General features: G+C 40.4%; 1 protein-coding gene and 1 pseudogene across 5 annotated transcripts in view; both read right to left on the reverse strand.

The window, feature by feature from the left end:
• LOC123335168 (adhesion G protein-coupled receptor E2) overlaps positions 1–12,077 on the reverse strand; it is a 71,632-nt gene extending 59,555 nt beyond the window's left edge. For 2 of the 5 annotated variants that reach the window (XM_044948244.2, XM_045166739.1), the window contains exon 1: positions 11,794–12,075. In XM_044948244.2, coding sequence (XP_044804179.2) covers positions 11,794–11,824 — 31 coding nt within the window. In that variant the 5' untranslated portion in view covers positions 11,825–12,075. Of the gene's footprint in view, positions 1–11,793 lie in introns of all 5 variants that reach the window. The other 3 variants (XM_045166740.1, XM_045166742.1, XM_045166741.1) reach the window with 3 other exon arrangements.
• Positions 12,078–13,203: 1,126 nt separating this feature from the next.
• On the reverse strand, positions 13,204–14,162 carry LOC112587082 (annotated as a pseudogene).
• Positions 14,163–15,356: the final 1,194 nt, after the last annotated feature.

Consider the following 15,356-nt stretch of genomic DNA (forward strand, 5'->3'; position numbering starts at 1 on the left):
TCCTTAAAAAACTGGAAATAGAACTGCCTTATGATCCAGAAATCCCACTGCTGGGCATACACACTGAGGAAACCAGAAGGGAAAGAGACACGTGTACCCCAATGTTCATCGCAGCACTGTTTATAATAGGCAGGACATGGAAGCAACCTAGATGTCCATCAGCAGATGAATGGATAAGAAAGCAGTGGTACATATACACAATGGAGTATTACTCAGCCATTAAAAAGAATCCATTTGAATCAGTTCTAATGAGGTGGATGAAACTGGAGCCTATTATACAGAGTGAAGTAAGCCAGAAAGTAAAACACCAATACAGTATACTAATGCATATATATGGAATTTAGAAAGATGGTAATAATAAACCTGTGTACGAGACAGCAAAAGAGACACTGATGTGTAGAACAGTCTTATGGACTCTATGGGAAAGGGAGAGGGTGGGAAGATTTGGGAGAATGGCATTGAAACATGTAAAATATCATGTATGAAACGAGTTGCCAGTCCAGGTTCGATGCACGATACTGGATGCTTGGGGCTGGTGCACTGGGACGACCCAGAGGGATGGTATGGGGAGGGAGGAGGGAGGAGGGTTCAGGATGGGGAACACATGTATACCTGTGGCAGATTCATTTTGATATTTGGCAAAACTAATACAATTATGTTAAGTTAAAAAAAAAAAAAAAGAGTGTTTTAGTTCACAAAACCCTCAGATGGCTCTCTAACTTTCCTGACAGGTTTACCTGGACTCCTACAGCTATGCATAGGATTGTTTACAGTCTCCCAGCTGTAAGAGGCACGGGAAGCTTAAGATATTCAAATAGTATAGAGCCTCTCGAAGAGTTAGAAATTGTCAGAGTAGAACTAGTAGAAGATTTCATTGTTGAGCCAATGCTTGCTGCCAAGTTTCCAGATCCCCTGTATTGTATCCTTGGAAGTGTATTAATTAATATAGTTGGTATGTAGAAAAAATAACTAGTGGCCATCGTGTTAACAACTTTAGACCCTTAAGGTAATAAATTCTTTCCTTTGTTGTAAAGCCATTGCACCCTTGCCCTATAGGAATGCAACTTTATCTAACACCTTCGGAGGATGGCACCAAACTTTAAAATAATTACTCTTAGAGAAAATAAGTCTTATGGTTGACAATCCTTTATCAGAGTCATAAAATGTTAACAGGCCTTCTGGCCAGAAGATGATGTAAATCACCTAAACCATTTGTATACGATAAATTTGCAGAAAAGAAACCCTGGTTTCGATAAGGATCAAAGACTGCTTGACTTTGCATGATTTCACACCCTCTATTATCCTCTATGTGCAACTTAGGGTATAAAAGCCCCTATTGAAAATAAAGCTACGGGCCTTGCTCACCGAACCTTGGTCTCCCCGTGTAGTTCTTTCTTGTTTCCTTTTCCTCCTTTTCTCTTCTGTTCTTTCTTTACGACAAAATAATTTGGAGCACAGGGGTCCTCTGCGACCACTTATTTGCCTGGGCTTCTAAGACCCACTCGAGAAGGTGCCTAAGGTGGGGCACCTTCCGCTATTCTAGAGGGTGCCTGCGGCCTCCGAGGTATCAGAGCAAGTTTGGTGTCATGAACTTTATTGATTTCCCATGTAAACCAGTTATTATTGAGCATCTAAAAATCTCTAAGCCTTTGCTATCCCTTAATCGCCAACACCGTCATCCTGAGGGAATCCCTGGATCCAACTGGGGCTGGACCCTGGTATTTAATTTTTATTTTTATTTTTGGGGCTGATTATCTATTTTAAATATAGCAGTGGGTACATGTGAATCCCGAACTCCCAATCTATCTCTCATCCCCCACTTCCCCCCTGTAATCATAAGCTTATTTTCTAAGTCAGTGAGTCTGTTTGAGTTAACACTTAAATCAGTAGACTCTGAATAAAGCACATTACTCTCCATAATTTAGGTGAACCTCATCCAATCAGCTGAAGGCCTAAGAGGAAAAAGAAAATTGACCTCTTTGAAGAAAAAAAAAAAAAAAAAAAAAAAGCTTCTGGAGGCCCTCGAACGTGAGATGCAACATCAGGTCATCCTGGGTTTCCAGTGTGCTGCTGGTTCTTGAGATTTTTGGATTTTCCAACCTCCACAATTTCATGAATCAGCTTCTTAAATAAAATCCTTTCTCACCTCTATAGATTCATCCTATTGGTTCTGTTCCTCTTGAGAACCTGGGCTAATACAGGTGGTAAAATGAGAAATCTTAGTTAAGTTTCACTAGGAATGCATTAAACCAACTTGGACTTTCCTGGTAGTCCAATGGGCAATAATCTGCCTGCCAACGCAGGGGAAACAAGTTCGATTCCTGGTCTGGATGATCCCACATGCTGCAGAACAACTTAACCCCATGAGCCACAGCCACACACCTAGAGCCCATGCTCTGCAACGAGAAGCCACCAGAGTTTGGAGGAGAATGGGTTCATAGAGATGTATGGCTGAGTCCCTTTGCTGCCCACCTGAAACTATTATAACATTGTTAATCAGCTATGAAAAGTAAAAGTGAAAGTCGCTCAGTTGTGCCTGGCTCTTTGGACCCCATGGACTATACCATCCATGAAATTCTCCAGGCCAGAATAGTAGAGTGGCTAGCCTTTCCCATCTCCCCGGAATCTTTCCAACCTAGGGATCAAACCCAGGTCTCCCACATTGTTTGCGATTCTTTACCAGCTGAACCACAATGGAAGCCCAAGAATATTGGAGTGGCTAGCCTATTCCTTAATCAGCTATATGCCAATATGTAATACAAAGTGTTTTAAAAGAGAGAGTTGCGGGCGGTCCTATGATGGTGGAGGAATAGGACAGGGAGACCACTTTCTCCCCCACAAATTCATGGGAAGAACATTTGAAGACTGAGCAAATTCCACAAAACAACTTCTGAATGCTGGTAGAGGACATCAGGCACCAGAAAGGCAGCCCATTGTCTTTGAAAGGAGATGGGACAAAATATAAAAGATATGAGAGACAAAAGAGGTAGGGACGGAGATCTGTCCCAGGAAGGGAGTCTTAAAAAAGAGAGAAGTTTCCAAACACCAGGAAACACTCTCACCTGCGGGTCTGTGGCAAGTCTTGGAATCTCAGAGGGCAACATAAGTGGAAGGAAAAATAAATAAATACCTACTTAAACCCCACAGATTCCGTGCCTAACAGCAACTTCCAGCAGAAAAGCAGCCCAGATGCTAGCACCCACCGCTAGCAAGCGGGGCCTGGGCAGGGAGGCAAGGGCTGCATTGCTTAGGGTAAGGACCGGGCCTGAATACCCTGAGGACAATCTGATGGAACTAACATGAGATATCAACCCAGACTGTGGGATAGCCAGAGAGAGAGAGAGAGAGAGAGAGAGAGAGAGAGGAAGGGGGGGGGAGGGGGGGAGAGGGGGGGGGGGAGAGAGAGAGAGAGAGAGAGAGAGAGAACTATCCTGTGAAAAGCCCTAACCTATGACACTGCCAGGCCTGTTCACAGAATAAAGGACTGAGCAGAGCTAGCCAGCTGTGGACTGGCCCATCCCCTGCGGGAGACAGGCAGGGGGGAGTAGCCAGAGCTGGAAGGGGGCAATCGTGGCTCCAGAGAGGCATCCTCTACCAAACTGAAAGCAGGCGTCATTGCTAACCAAGACTTCTTGGGATTCTGGATGGTTGACATTCACTGGGAGAGTCATAGCCAGAGATCAGCTCCCTAGAAGAGACACACGGCACACTTGAGAAGGTGCGCCCATTGTGCACCCAGAAAACTGAACGGCTGGGATGAGGGAGGGGATAAGATGCACCCCCGACCTGGGGGTGACTGTGCTCACCAAGCACCTGATCACCTGAGCTGCTTGAACCTGGGAAGGGCACAAAATGCAGACCCAACCCAGTCTGTGCCTTTGTGGAGTACCTGAGAACCTGAACCTGAGCGGCTTAGACCTGGGAAGTGCACGTAACCCAGGGCCCGCCTCAGACAGTTCTGGCAGAGCAACCTAGAGCCTGAGAAGTGTAGACCGTGAAAGCACACATGCTGTGAGCGGGGGCAAACCCAGTGTGGCCGAGACACTGCGAGCACTCCCCACACATGCCAGTGATATTTGTTTGCAGTGTTCCTCCCTCCCCACAGCACGACTGAACAAGTGAGCCTAAAAAAGTGACCATAATCGCCCCCTTATGTCAGGGCAGAAATTAGACACTGAAGAGACCAGCAAACAGAAGAAGCTAAAACAAACAGAGGGAACCACTTTGGAAGTGACAGGTGCAAAAGATTAAAACACTGTAGTTAGCACTGACTACATAGGAAGGGGCCTATAGATCTTGAGAAGTATAAGCTGGATCAAGGAGCTATCTGAAAATGAATTGACCCTACACTGTCCACAACAGCTCCAGAGAAATTCCTCGATATATCTTTACTATTATCATTTTTTAAATTAAAAAGGTAAAAAAATTTGTCTCTATTACATCTTTAATTTTTATTTTTATAACCTACTATTACCTTGAAAAAAAAAAGACCCTATTTTTAAGCAAACTTCACATTTATATTTTATAATTTTTGTGACTTTGTTCTGTTTTTTTTTAATATTGTATTTTTGAGAGTCTAGCCTCTACCCTAGATTTTTAATCTTTGCTTTTCGGTATTTGTTATCAATTTTGTACCTTTAAGAACCCAATCTTTAGTACCCAGTTTTACTTGGGAGCAAGATTACTAGCTTGACTGATCTCTCCCCATTTTGACTCTCCTTTTTCTTCACCAGGTTGCCTCTATCTCCTCCCTCCCCCTTCTCTTCTCTACCCAACTCTGTGAATCTCTTTGTGAGTTCCAGGCTGTGGAGAACACTTAGGGAACTGATTACTGTCTGGATCTGTCTCTCTCCTTTTGATTCCTCCTTTTATCCTCCTGGCCACCTCTGTCTCCTTTCTCCCTTGTCTCTTCTCTGTGTAACTCCGTGAACATCTCTAAGCAGTCCAGACTGTGGAGAGCACATAGGGAAATTAGTACTAGCTAGATTGCTCTCTCCTCTTTTGATCTCCCATCTTCTTCTCCTGGTCACCTTTATCTCCCTCCTCCCTCTTCTCTTCTCCATGTAACACTGTGAACCTCTCTGGGTGTCCCTCACTGTGGAGAAACTTTTCATCATTAACCAAGATGTTTTATCATTGGTGCTATAGAGATGGAGAAGTCTTGAGGCTGCTGTAAGAATAAGACTGAAAACCAGAGGCAGGAGGCTTAAGTCCAAAAGCTGAGAACACCAGAGAACTCCTGACTCCAGGGAACATTAATTGATAAGAGCTCATCAAAAGCCTCCATACCTACACTGAAACCAAGCACCACCCAAGAGCCAACCAGTTCCAGAGCAAGACATACCATGCAAACTCTCCAGCAACACAGGGACATAGCCCTGAGCTTCAATATACAGGTTGCCCAAAGTCACACCAAACCCATAGATATCTCAAAACTCATTACTGGGCACTTCATTGCACTCCAGAGAGAAGAGATCCAGCTCCATCCACCAGAACACTGACACAAGATTTCCTAGCCTAGAAACCTTGACAAGCCACCCTTCCAGCCCCACCCACAGCAAGAAACCTCCACAATAAAGAGGAACCACAAACTGCCAGAATATGGAAAGGCCTCCGGAAAAAGAGCAATATAAACAAGATGCAAAGGCAGAGAAATACTCAGCAAGTAAAGGAACAGGATAAATGCCCACCAAACCAAACAGAAGAGGAAGAGATAGGATATCTACCTGATAAAGAATTCTGAATGATGATAGTAAAAATGATTCAAAATCTTGAAAACAAAATGGAGTTACAGATAAATAACCTGGAGATAAGGATTGAAAAGATGCAAGAAATGTTTAACAAGGGCCTAGAAGAAATAAAAAAGAGTCAATATATAATGAATAATGCAATAATGAGACCAAAAACACTCTGGAGGGAACCAAAAGTAGAATAATAGATGAAGAAGATAGGATAAGTGAGGTAGAAGATAGAATGGTAGAAATAAATGAATCAGAGAGCAAAGAAAAAAGAATTAAAAGAAATGAGGACAATCTCAGAGACCTCGGGGACAATGTTAAATGCCCCAACATTCGAATCATAGGAGTCCCAGAAGAAGAAGATGAAAAGAAAGACCATGAGAAAATACTTGAGGAGATAATGGTTGAAAACGTCCCTAAAATGGGGAAGGAAATAATCACCTAAGTCCAAAAAACCCAGAAAGTCCCAAACAGGATAAACTCAAGGTGAAACACCCCAAGACACATATTAATCAAATTAACAAAGATCAAACACAAAGAACAAATATTAAAAGCAGCAAGGGAAAAACAACAAATAACACACAAGGGGATTCCCATAAGGATAACAGCTGATCTTTCAATAGAATCTCTTCAGGCCAGAAGGGAATGGCAGGACATACTTAAAGTGATGAAAGAGAAAAACCTACAACCCAGATTACTGTACCCAGCAAGGATCTCATTCAAATATGAAGGGGAAATCAAAAGCTTTACAGACAAGCAGAAGCTGAGAGAATTCAGCACCACCAAACCAGCTCTCCAACAAATGTTAAAGGATCTTCTCTAGACAGAAAACACAGAAAAAGTGGATAAACTCGAACCCAAAACAACAAAGTAAATGGCAACAGGATCATACTTATCAATAATTACCTTAAATGTAAATGGGTTGAATGCCCCAACCAAAAGACAAAGACTGGCTGAATGGACACAAAAACAAGACCCCTATATATGCTGTCTACAAGATACCCACCTGTAAACAAGGGAAACATACAGACTGAAAGTGAAGGGCTGAAAAAAGATATTTCATGTAATTGGAGACCAAAAAAAAGCAGGAGCAGCAATACTCGTATCAGATAAAATAGTCATTGAAATAAAGGCTGTGAAGAGACAGAGAAGGATACTACATAATGATCAAAGGATCAATCCAAGAAGAAGATATAACAATTATAAATATATATGCACCCAACATAAGAGCATCACATTATGTAAGGGAAATGCTAACATGCAAAAAGGGGGAAATTAACAATAACACAATAATAGTGGGAGACTTTAATACACCACTCACACCTATGGATAGATCAACTAAACAGAAAATTAACAAGGAAACACAAACTTTAAATGATACAATAGTCAGTTAGACACAACTGATATCTATAGGACATTTCACCCCAAGACAATGAATTTCACCTTTTTCTCAAGTGCACATGGAACCTTCTCCTGGATAGATGACATCCTGGGCCATAAATCTAGCCTTGGTAAATTAAAAAAATTCAATCATTCCAAGCATCTTTTCTGACCACAATGCAGTAAGATTAGATGTCAATTACAGGGGAAAAGCTATTAAAAATTCCAACATATGGAGGCTGAACAACATGCTGCTGAACAACCGACAAATCACAGAAGAAATAAAAGAGAAATCAAAACATGGATAAAAATGAATGAAAATGAAAACACAACAACCCAAAACCTATGGGACACTGTAAAAGCAGTGCTAAGGGGAAGGTTCATAGCAATAATGCTTACCTCAATAAACAAGAAAAAAGTCAAATAACCTAACTCTACACCTAAAGCAACTAGAAAAGGAAGAAATGAAGAACCCCAGGGTTAGTAGAAGGAAAGAAATCTTAAAACCTAAGGCTGAAATAAATGCAAAAGAAACAAAGGAGACCACAGCAAAAATCCACAAAGCCAAGCTGGTTCTTTGAGAAGATAAATACAATTGACAAATCATTAGACAGACTTATCAAGAAACAAAGGGAGAAGAATGAAATCAATAAAATTAGAAATGAAAATGGAGAGATCATAACAGACAAGACAAATACAAAGGATCATAAGAGAATACTATCAGCAACTATATGCCAATAGAATGGAAAACTTGGAAGAAATGGACAAATTCCTAGAAAAGCACAACTTTCCAAAACTGAAACACGAATAAATAGAAAAATCTTAACAGATGCACCACAAGCAGGGAAATTGAAACTGTAATCAGAAATCTTCCAGCAAACAAAAGCCCAGGACCAGACGGCTTCACAGCTGAATTCTACCAAAACTTTAGAGAAGGGCTAAAGTGAAGAGGAGCTAAAAAGCCTCTTGATGAAAGTGAAAGAGGAGTGAAAGAGTTGGCTTAAAGCTCAACATTCAGAAAACGAAGATCATGGCATCTGGTCCCATCACTTCATGGCAAATAGATGGGGAAACAGAGGAAACAGTGTCAGACTTTATTTTTTTGGGCTCCAAAATCACTGCTAATGGTGATTGCAGCTTTGAAATTAAAAGACGCCTACTCCTTGGAAGGAAATTCATGACCAACCTAGATAGCATATTAAAATGCAGAGATATTACCTTGCCAACAAAGGTCCATCTAGTCAAGGCTATGGTTTTTCCAGTGGTCATGTATGGATGTGAGAATTGGACTGTGAAGAAGGCTGAGCACCGAAGAATTGATGCTTTTGAACTGTGGTGTTGAGGAAGACTCTTGAGAGTCCCTTGGACTGCAAGGAGATCCAACCAGTCCATTCTAAAGGAGATCAGTCCTGGGTGTTCATTGGAAGGACTGATGCTAAAGCTGAAACTCAAATACTTTGGCCACTTCATGCATAGAATTGACTCATTGGAAAAGACTCTGATGCTGGGAGGGATTGGGGGCAAGAAGAGAAGGGGATGACAGAGGATGAGATAGCTGGATGGCATTACTGACTCGATGGACGTGAGTTTGAGTGAACTCTGGGAGCTGGTGATGGACAGGGAGGCCTGGCTTGCTGCAATTCATGGGATCGCAGTCGGACACGACTGAGCGACTGAACTGAATTGAACTGAACACCTAGCCTACTCAAACTCTTCCAGAAAATTGCAGGGGAAGGTACACTTCCAAACTCATTCTATGAGGCCACCATCACCCTAATACCAAAACCTGACAAAGACGCCACAGAAAAAGAAAACTACAGGCCAATATCACTGATGAACATAGATGCAAAAATCCTTAACAAAATTCTAGCAATCAGAATCCAACAACATATGAAAAAGATCATACATCATGACCAAGTGGGCTTTATCCCAGGGATACAAGGATTCTTCAATATCCGCAAATCATTGAATGTAATACACCACATTAACTAATTGTAAGATAAAAATCATATGATTATCTCAGTAGATGCAAAGAAAGCCTTTGACAAAATTCAACATCCATTTATGATAAAAACTCTCCAGAAAACAGGAATAGAAAGAACATACCTCAACATAATAAAAGCTATATATGACAAACCCACACCAAACATTATCCTCAATGGTGAAAAATTGAAAGCATTTCCCCTAAAGTCAGGAAAACAACAAGGGTGCCCACTCTCACCACTACTATTCAACATAGTTTTGATAGTTTTGACCACAGCAATCAGAGCAGAAAAAAAAAATAGAAGGAATCCAAATTGGAAAAGAAGAAGTAAAACGCTCACTGTTTGCAGATGACATGATCCTCTACATAGAAAACCCTAAAGACGCCACCAGAAAATTACTAGAGCTAATCAATGAATATAGTAAAGTTTCAGGATATAAAACTAACACACAGAAATCCCTTGCATTCCTATACACTAACAATGAGAAAACAGAAAGAGAAATTAAGGAAACAATTCCATTCACCATTGCAACAAAAAGAATTAAATACTTAGGAATATATCTATCTAAACAAATAAAAGATCTATATATAGAAAACTATAAAACACTGGTGAAAGAAATCAAACAGGACACAAATAGATGGAGAAATACACCATGTTCACGGACCAGAAGAATCAAAATAGTGAAAATGAGTATATTACCCAAAGCAATCTATAGATTCTATGCAATCCCTATCAAGCTACCAACAGTATTTTTCAGAGAACTAGAACAGATAATTTCACAATTTGTATAGAAATACAAAAAACCTCGAATAGCCAAAGCTATCTTGAGAAAGAAGAATGGAACTGGAGGAATCAACTTGCCTGGCTTCAAAGCCACAGTCATCCAGACAGAATGGTACTGGCACAAAGACAGAAATATAGATCAATGGAACAAAATAGAAAGCCCAGAGATAAATCCACGCACCTATGGACACCTTATCTTTGACAAAGGAGGCAAGAATATACAATGGAGAAAAGACAATCTCTTTAACAAGTGGTGCTAGGAAAACTGGTCAACCACTTGTAAAAGAATGAAACTAGAACACTATCTAACACCATACACAAAAATAAACTCAAAATGGATTAAAGATATGAATGTAAGACCAGAAACTATACAACTCCTAGAGAGAACATAGGCAAAACACTCTCTGACATACATCACAGCAGGATCCTCTATGACCCACCTCCCAGAATATTGGAAATAAAAGCAAAAATAAACAAATGGGACCTAATTAAAATTAAAAGCTTCTGCAGGACAAAGAATTAATCTCAAAAATATACAAGCAACTCCTACAGCTCAATTCCAGAAAAATAAATGACCCAATCAAAAAATGGGCCAAAGAACTAAACAGACATCTCTCCAAAGAAGACATACAGATGGCTAACAAACACATGAGAAGATGATCAACATCACTCATTATCAGAGAAATGCAAATCAAAATCACAATGAGGTACCATTTCATGCCAGTCAGAATGGCTGCTATCCAAAAGTCTATGAGCAATAAATGCTGGAGAGGGAGCGGAGAAAAGGGAACCCTCTTACACTGTTGGTGGGAATCCAGACTAATACAGCTAGTATGGAGAACAGTGGAGATTCCTTAAAAAACTGGAAATAGAACTGCCATATGACCCAGCAATCCCACTGCTGGGCACACACACCGAGGAAACCAGAATTGAAAGAGACACATGTACCACAATGTTCATCACAGCACTGTTTATAATAACCAGGGTAAGGAAGCAAACTAGATGTTCATCAGCAGACGAATGGATAAGAAAACTGTGGTACATATACACAATGGAATATTACTCAGCCATTCAAAAGAATACATTTGAATCAGTTCTAATGAGGTGGATGAAACTGGAACCTATTATACAGAGTGAAGTAAGTCAGAAAGAAAAACACCAATACAATATACTAACGCATATAAATGGAATTTAGAAGGGTGGTAACGATAACCCGGTATGCGAGACAGAAGAAGAGACACAGATGTATAGAGCAGTCTTTTGGACTCTGTGGGAGAGGTTGAGGGTGGGATGATTTGCGAGAATGGCCTTGAAACATGAATATTATCATATGTGAAATGGATCGCCAGTCCAGGTTCAACGCATGAGAGAAGGTGCTCGGGGCTGGTGCACTGGGATGACCCAGAGGGATGGGATGGGGAGGGAGGTGGGAGACGTGTTCAGGATGTGGAACACATGTACACCCATGGCAGATTCATGTCAGTGTATGGCAAAACCACTATAATATTGTAAATTAATTAGCCCCCAATTAATATAAATAAATTTATATTAAAAAAATAAAAGAGGGAGTTGCCAAAAAAATGAGAAGCCCTTGGACTGCAACCAAGAGGAGCCCCCATGCATGGCAAACAGAGAAAGCCCACATACAACAGCAAGACCCAGCACAACCAAAAATATAAATTAACCAACTAATTAAAAGTTTCACCAACCTTCTCCTTTAAGAACTTAACGTAATTGAGTTAATACCCTTCTTAAATTTCCTTCCCTGCTTTCCTTTGTAAAGATAGTGGGAAAACCAGAAATAAAACAAAAGCTTTTAAAAGTAAAGAACAGAGGAAATTCTCAAACTGGATAAAGAGTCTCAGACAGCTTTAGTTGTCTAACTCCATTGTTATAATTCTACTTACCTGGAAGCAAACTTAGATACTTGTTTCTCATGGTGCAGAGAGCAGAAAGCCCAGCCACAGAAGATGTCTTATCTTTCTCTGTGTGTGGGGGAGGGACTTCTGGCTTTCAGTATGACTTCTGCTTTTCATGGGGCTCATCCAGGTGGTGCTAGTGGTAAAGAATCTACCTGCCACAGCAGGAGACTGAAGAGACATGGGTTTGATAGCTGTGTTGGGAAGATCCCCTGGAGGAGGGCATGGTGATCCACTCCAGTATTCTTGCCTGGAGAATCCTGTGGACAGAGGAGCCTGGCAGGCTATGGCCCATAGGGTCACAAAGAGTTGGAGATGACTGAAGCAACTTAGCGCACACGCATGCTGCTTTTCATTACTTAACAGGAAATCACTGGTCTGGATGTTTCTTCCTCCTGTTTTGCCTGATGATTACTTCTCTGAAATTTCTAAGCATTTGCATAATATTACTGGTATTTGTACTGCAAGCCTCTTCAAAAGTGGTTTTTATATTGTTTTGATATATGAAGACCTCCTATATCAAACATGAAGACTCATTTTACTGGTCTTTTTGCATGTATGAGGACCTTGGTTCAGAGTGAATAGAATTATTTATTTGCTATATATTAGCAGATTAAAAAATATTTTTGTGTACACATTTAGTTTTATTGTAACTAAGCAACTTGTACACTTTTAACGTTTAAAACTGAGCTTTATCTTTCCTTTCCAGTGAAACAAAAAGAAAAGTTTAAGAATAAACAGGAGCAAAATTACAATAGAGAATTTTGATTGCAAATAAGATCCTACAGGTTCTGCTGATTCTCCCAGCAAGCGGCAGGGCTCAAGTCATCATTAGGAGAGAATTTTATTTTAAAATGTCATCTTAAACTGCAAGAATTTCCATTAAACATCACAATTAAACATGCCAAAGGAGAAGCCATGTTGTCAAAATGCCCACTTAACCCACCCAAACATCTGAAACCCACCCTTTGCTAACCTTCTATAAACCCCATTTTTAAAGTATTTTTTCCTTTTTTAAACAAGAGAAAGTAGACAGATACATGTTGGTAAATGTTAACTGTCCATATTCATATAGAGACACAGTGTTCTCTGAGCCCAATATACAGAGAAGAGAGGAAAAAAAGCTAGAATTCTATGCACTACTACACAGGGGCCTAGCACCCTCCAGTTTCCAGCACAGCTAAGGGAGCAGAAGGTTTTTCTTTTTTCCCCACAGAGCATGGTGATGTTGATTCCATAAAATTTTTGTTGAGACAGGAATGGATAAAAATGAATTTGGAACAGAAATGGGTAGAGATTCTTTACTGAAGAATCTAGTATTCTTCTAGTATCACTGAATTCTGCTCAAGGTATTCCCCACCCCCCCACCCCCCAAATAAGTTTTGAACCATGGTATAAAGGGAAAAGAGACTGCAAAAGCAGGGTGACTGAGAACAAGAGGAGGGAGAAAAAAAAAAAAAAAAAAAAGACTGCTACTTGCTCCCAGGGACTGGAGAAAATAAAAAAAGGTTGGAATCCATCATCGTTCCTTTCATTAGTCATCTATCTTCTTCATCTTCCTCTCCTTCCCTTCTTCATCAGTATCTTCCAATCCTTCATCCTCTTCATCATCGTCTTCTTCTCCTTCCCTTTCCTCATCATCCATGTCAGGAACCAAGTAGTACTGTAATAGATTTGTCAAATATCATCTTTGATGACCTCTCCTAACTCATCTGCACCTGCATCAGAATGATCAGTAAAGCAGATGAAGAAGCTTTCTGGTTCCTGATGCTATCTCTTCCTGCTGGCTTTATTCTGTGTTTGACCTGATTGTTTCATCAAATCCTTTTCAGATTTCCATTTGATTTCAGTGGACTTTGAAGATGGGTCACCACTCTCATTAAGATGAAATTCATTGGAGAGAATTTTGTTTTCAAAGTAAGGGTGTTCATCAAAGTAAAAATCTATTCTGAAACCTGACTTAATGTTTTCAAATTCTGTCACTTTGACTCTTGTCAAATAATGTAGTGCCTCTTCATCCTCCTCCCCAAGCTGTGCAGACACTTGTGGATGGTTATCAAATATTGCTACCCAAAATTTTGGGATTTTTGCCATCAATTCTGACCTCTTTTGAAAAAATGGTTGGTGAAGTTTTTTATATTTCTATTCTACTTTCAAAATCTCCTCACTGGCTTGTTCATTAAGTCTTTCTGATTTTGCACTTCATCAATATGTTCAATTGCTTCTTGCTATTCTTTTTCTTCCTTCAGCAAAGTTGAAGAAGCACATGCCTCATCTGGCCTGGAGGCAGGAGTCAGCCTCGCTTTCTTTGGTTTCTTTGCTTGGGGTGTAAGTGAAGACTGGTGTTTAGGGGCCATGCTGGGGAAAAAAAAAAAGAAGTCAAGAATCCTCCCAGGGGAGGAGAGCAGCACTGCAAGCTCAGAGAACTCAGATTTTTTTATTTTTAAGTTTTACTTTGAAATATAGATTAAGAGGAAGTTGCAAAACAGTACCAAGCGCTCTTGTGTAATCTTCAGTCTTTTTCCCACAAAGATTACATTTTTATATAATGGTAGTCCAATATTTAAATGAAGAAACTGACATTGGTACGATGTGTGTGTGCAATTCCATGTCGTTTTATCATATATGTAGATTCCTGCAACTGTCATTGCAATCAAGATCCGTCAATATTCCATCACCACAAAGATTTCCCTCATGCCACCCCAGCATCCCTAAACCTTGGCAGGTCTAAAACTAAGGATTTTATTCTTCAACAAAGCTCAACATAGTCTGAGATTCATATTTGATGATGAAAGAAAATATTCCTGATATGTTTTTAAAGATAAGAAAAATATATCCCTCAAATTTTCTGGAAGTCTGTGTGATAGAATTATGATAATTTTCTTTCTTTGCATTTTTAAACTTTTACTGTTTTCTATGTGGCTATGATGATCAGTTCTGCTAGAGCTACCACAACAAAATATAGAATGAGTGTCTCAAAGAGCTGAAATTTATTTTGTCACAGTTCTGGGGCTGGATGTCCAAGATCAAGTGCTGGAAGGGTTGGTTTCTGATGAAAGCCCTCTCTGGGCTTGTACCTGGCCCTGTTCTCCCTATGTCCTCATATGACCCTTTCCCATCTATGTGGAAAGGCAGTGATCGCTGGTGTCCTCCAGTTCTAAAGCTTGAGCTCTTTATGCTCCATCTCTTGGACATGACAACACCGGTGTCCTAGTCCCTTCACTCTTCCCTTGGCCTCCATTCCCCTGATGAAGTGCTTCTGTGCTGCTCCTTAGTGCCACTGACACCCCAAAATCTCCATACCAGTTTACATTCCCACCAGCATGTAGGAAGGGTCCCTTTCCCCCACATCCTCTCCAGCACTTGTTGTTTGTAGAATTTTTGGTGATGGCCATCCTGACCAGTGTGAGGTGATACTTCTTTACAGTTTTGATTTGCATGTCTCTAATAATTAGTGATGTTGAGCATCATTCATGTCCTTTTTGGGCATCTCTATGTGGGGTATTTGGGGTAGGCTTCCCAGGTGGCTCAGTGGGTAAAGAATGCTCCTG

The sequence above is a fragment of the Bubalus bubalis genome, chromosome 9 (genome assembly GCF_019923935.1).
Source record: "Bubalus bubalis isolate 160015118507 breed Murrah chromosome 9, NDDB_SH_1, whole genome shotgun sequence".
In the NCBI taxonomy this organism is placed as follows: Eukaryota; Metazoa; Chordata; class Mammalia; order Artiodactyla; family Bovidae; genus Bubalus; species Bubalus bubalis.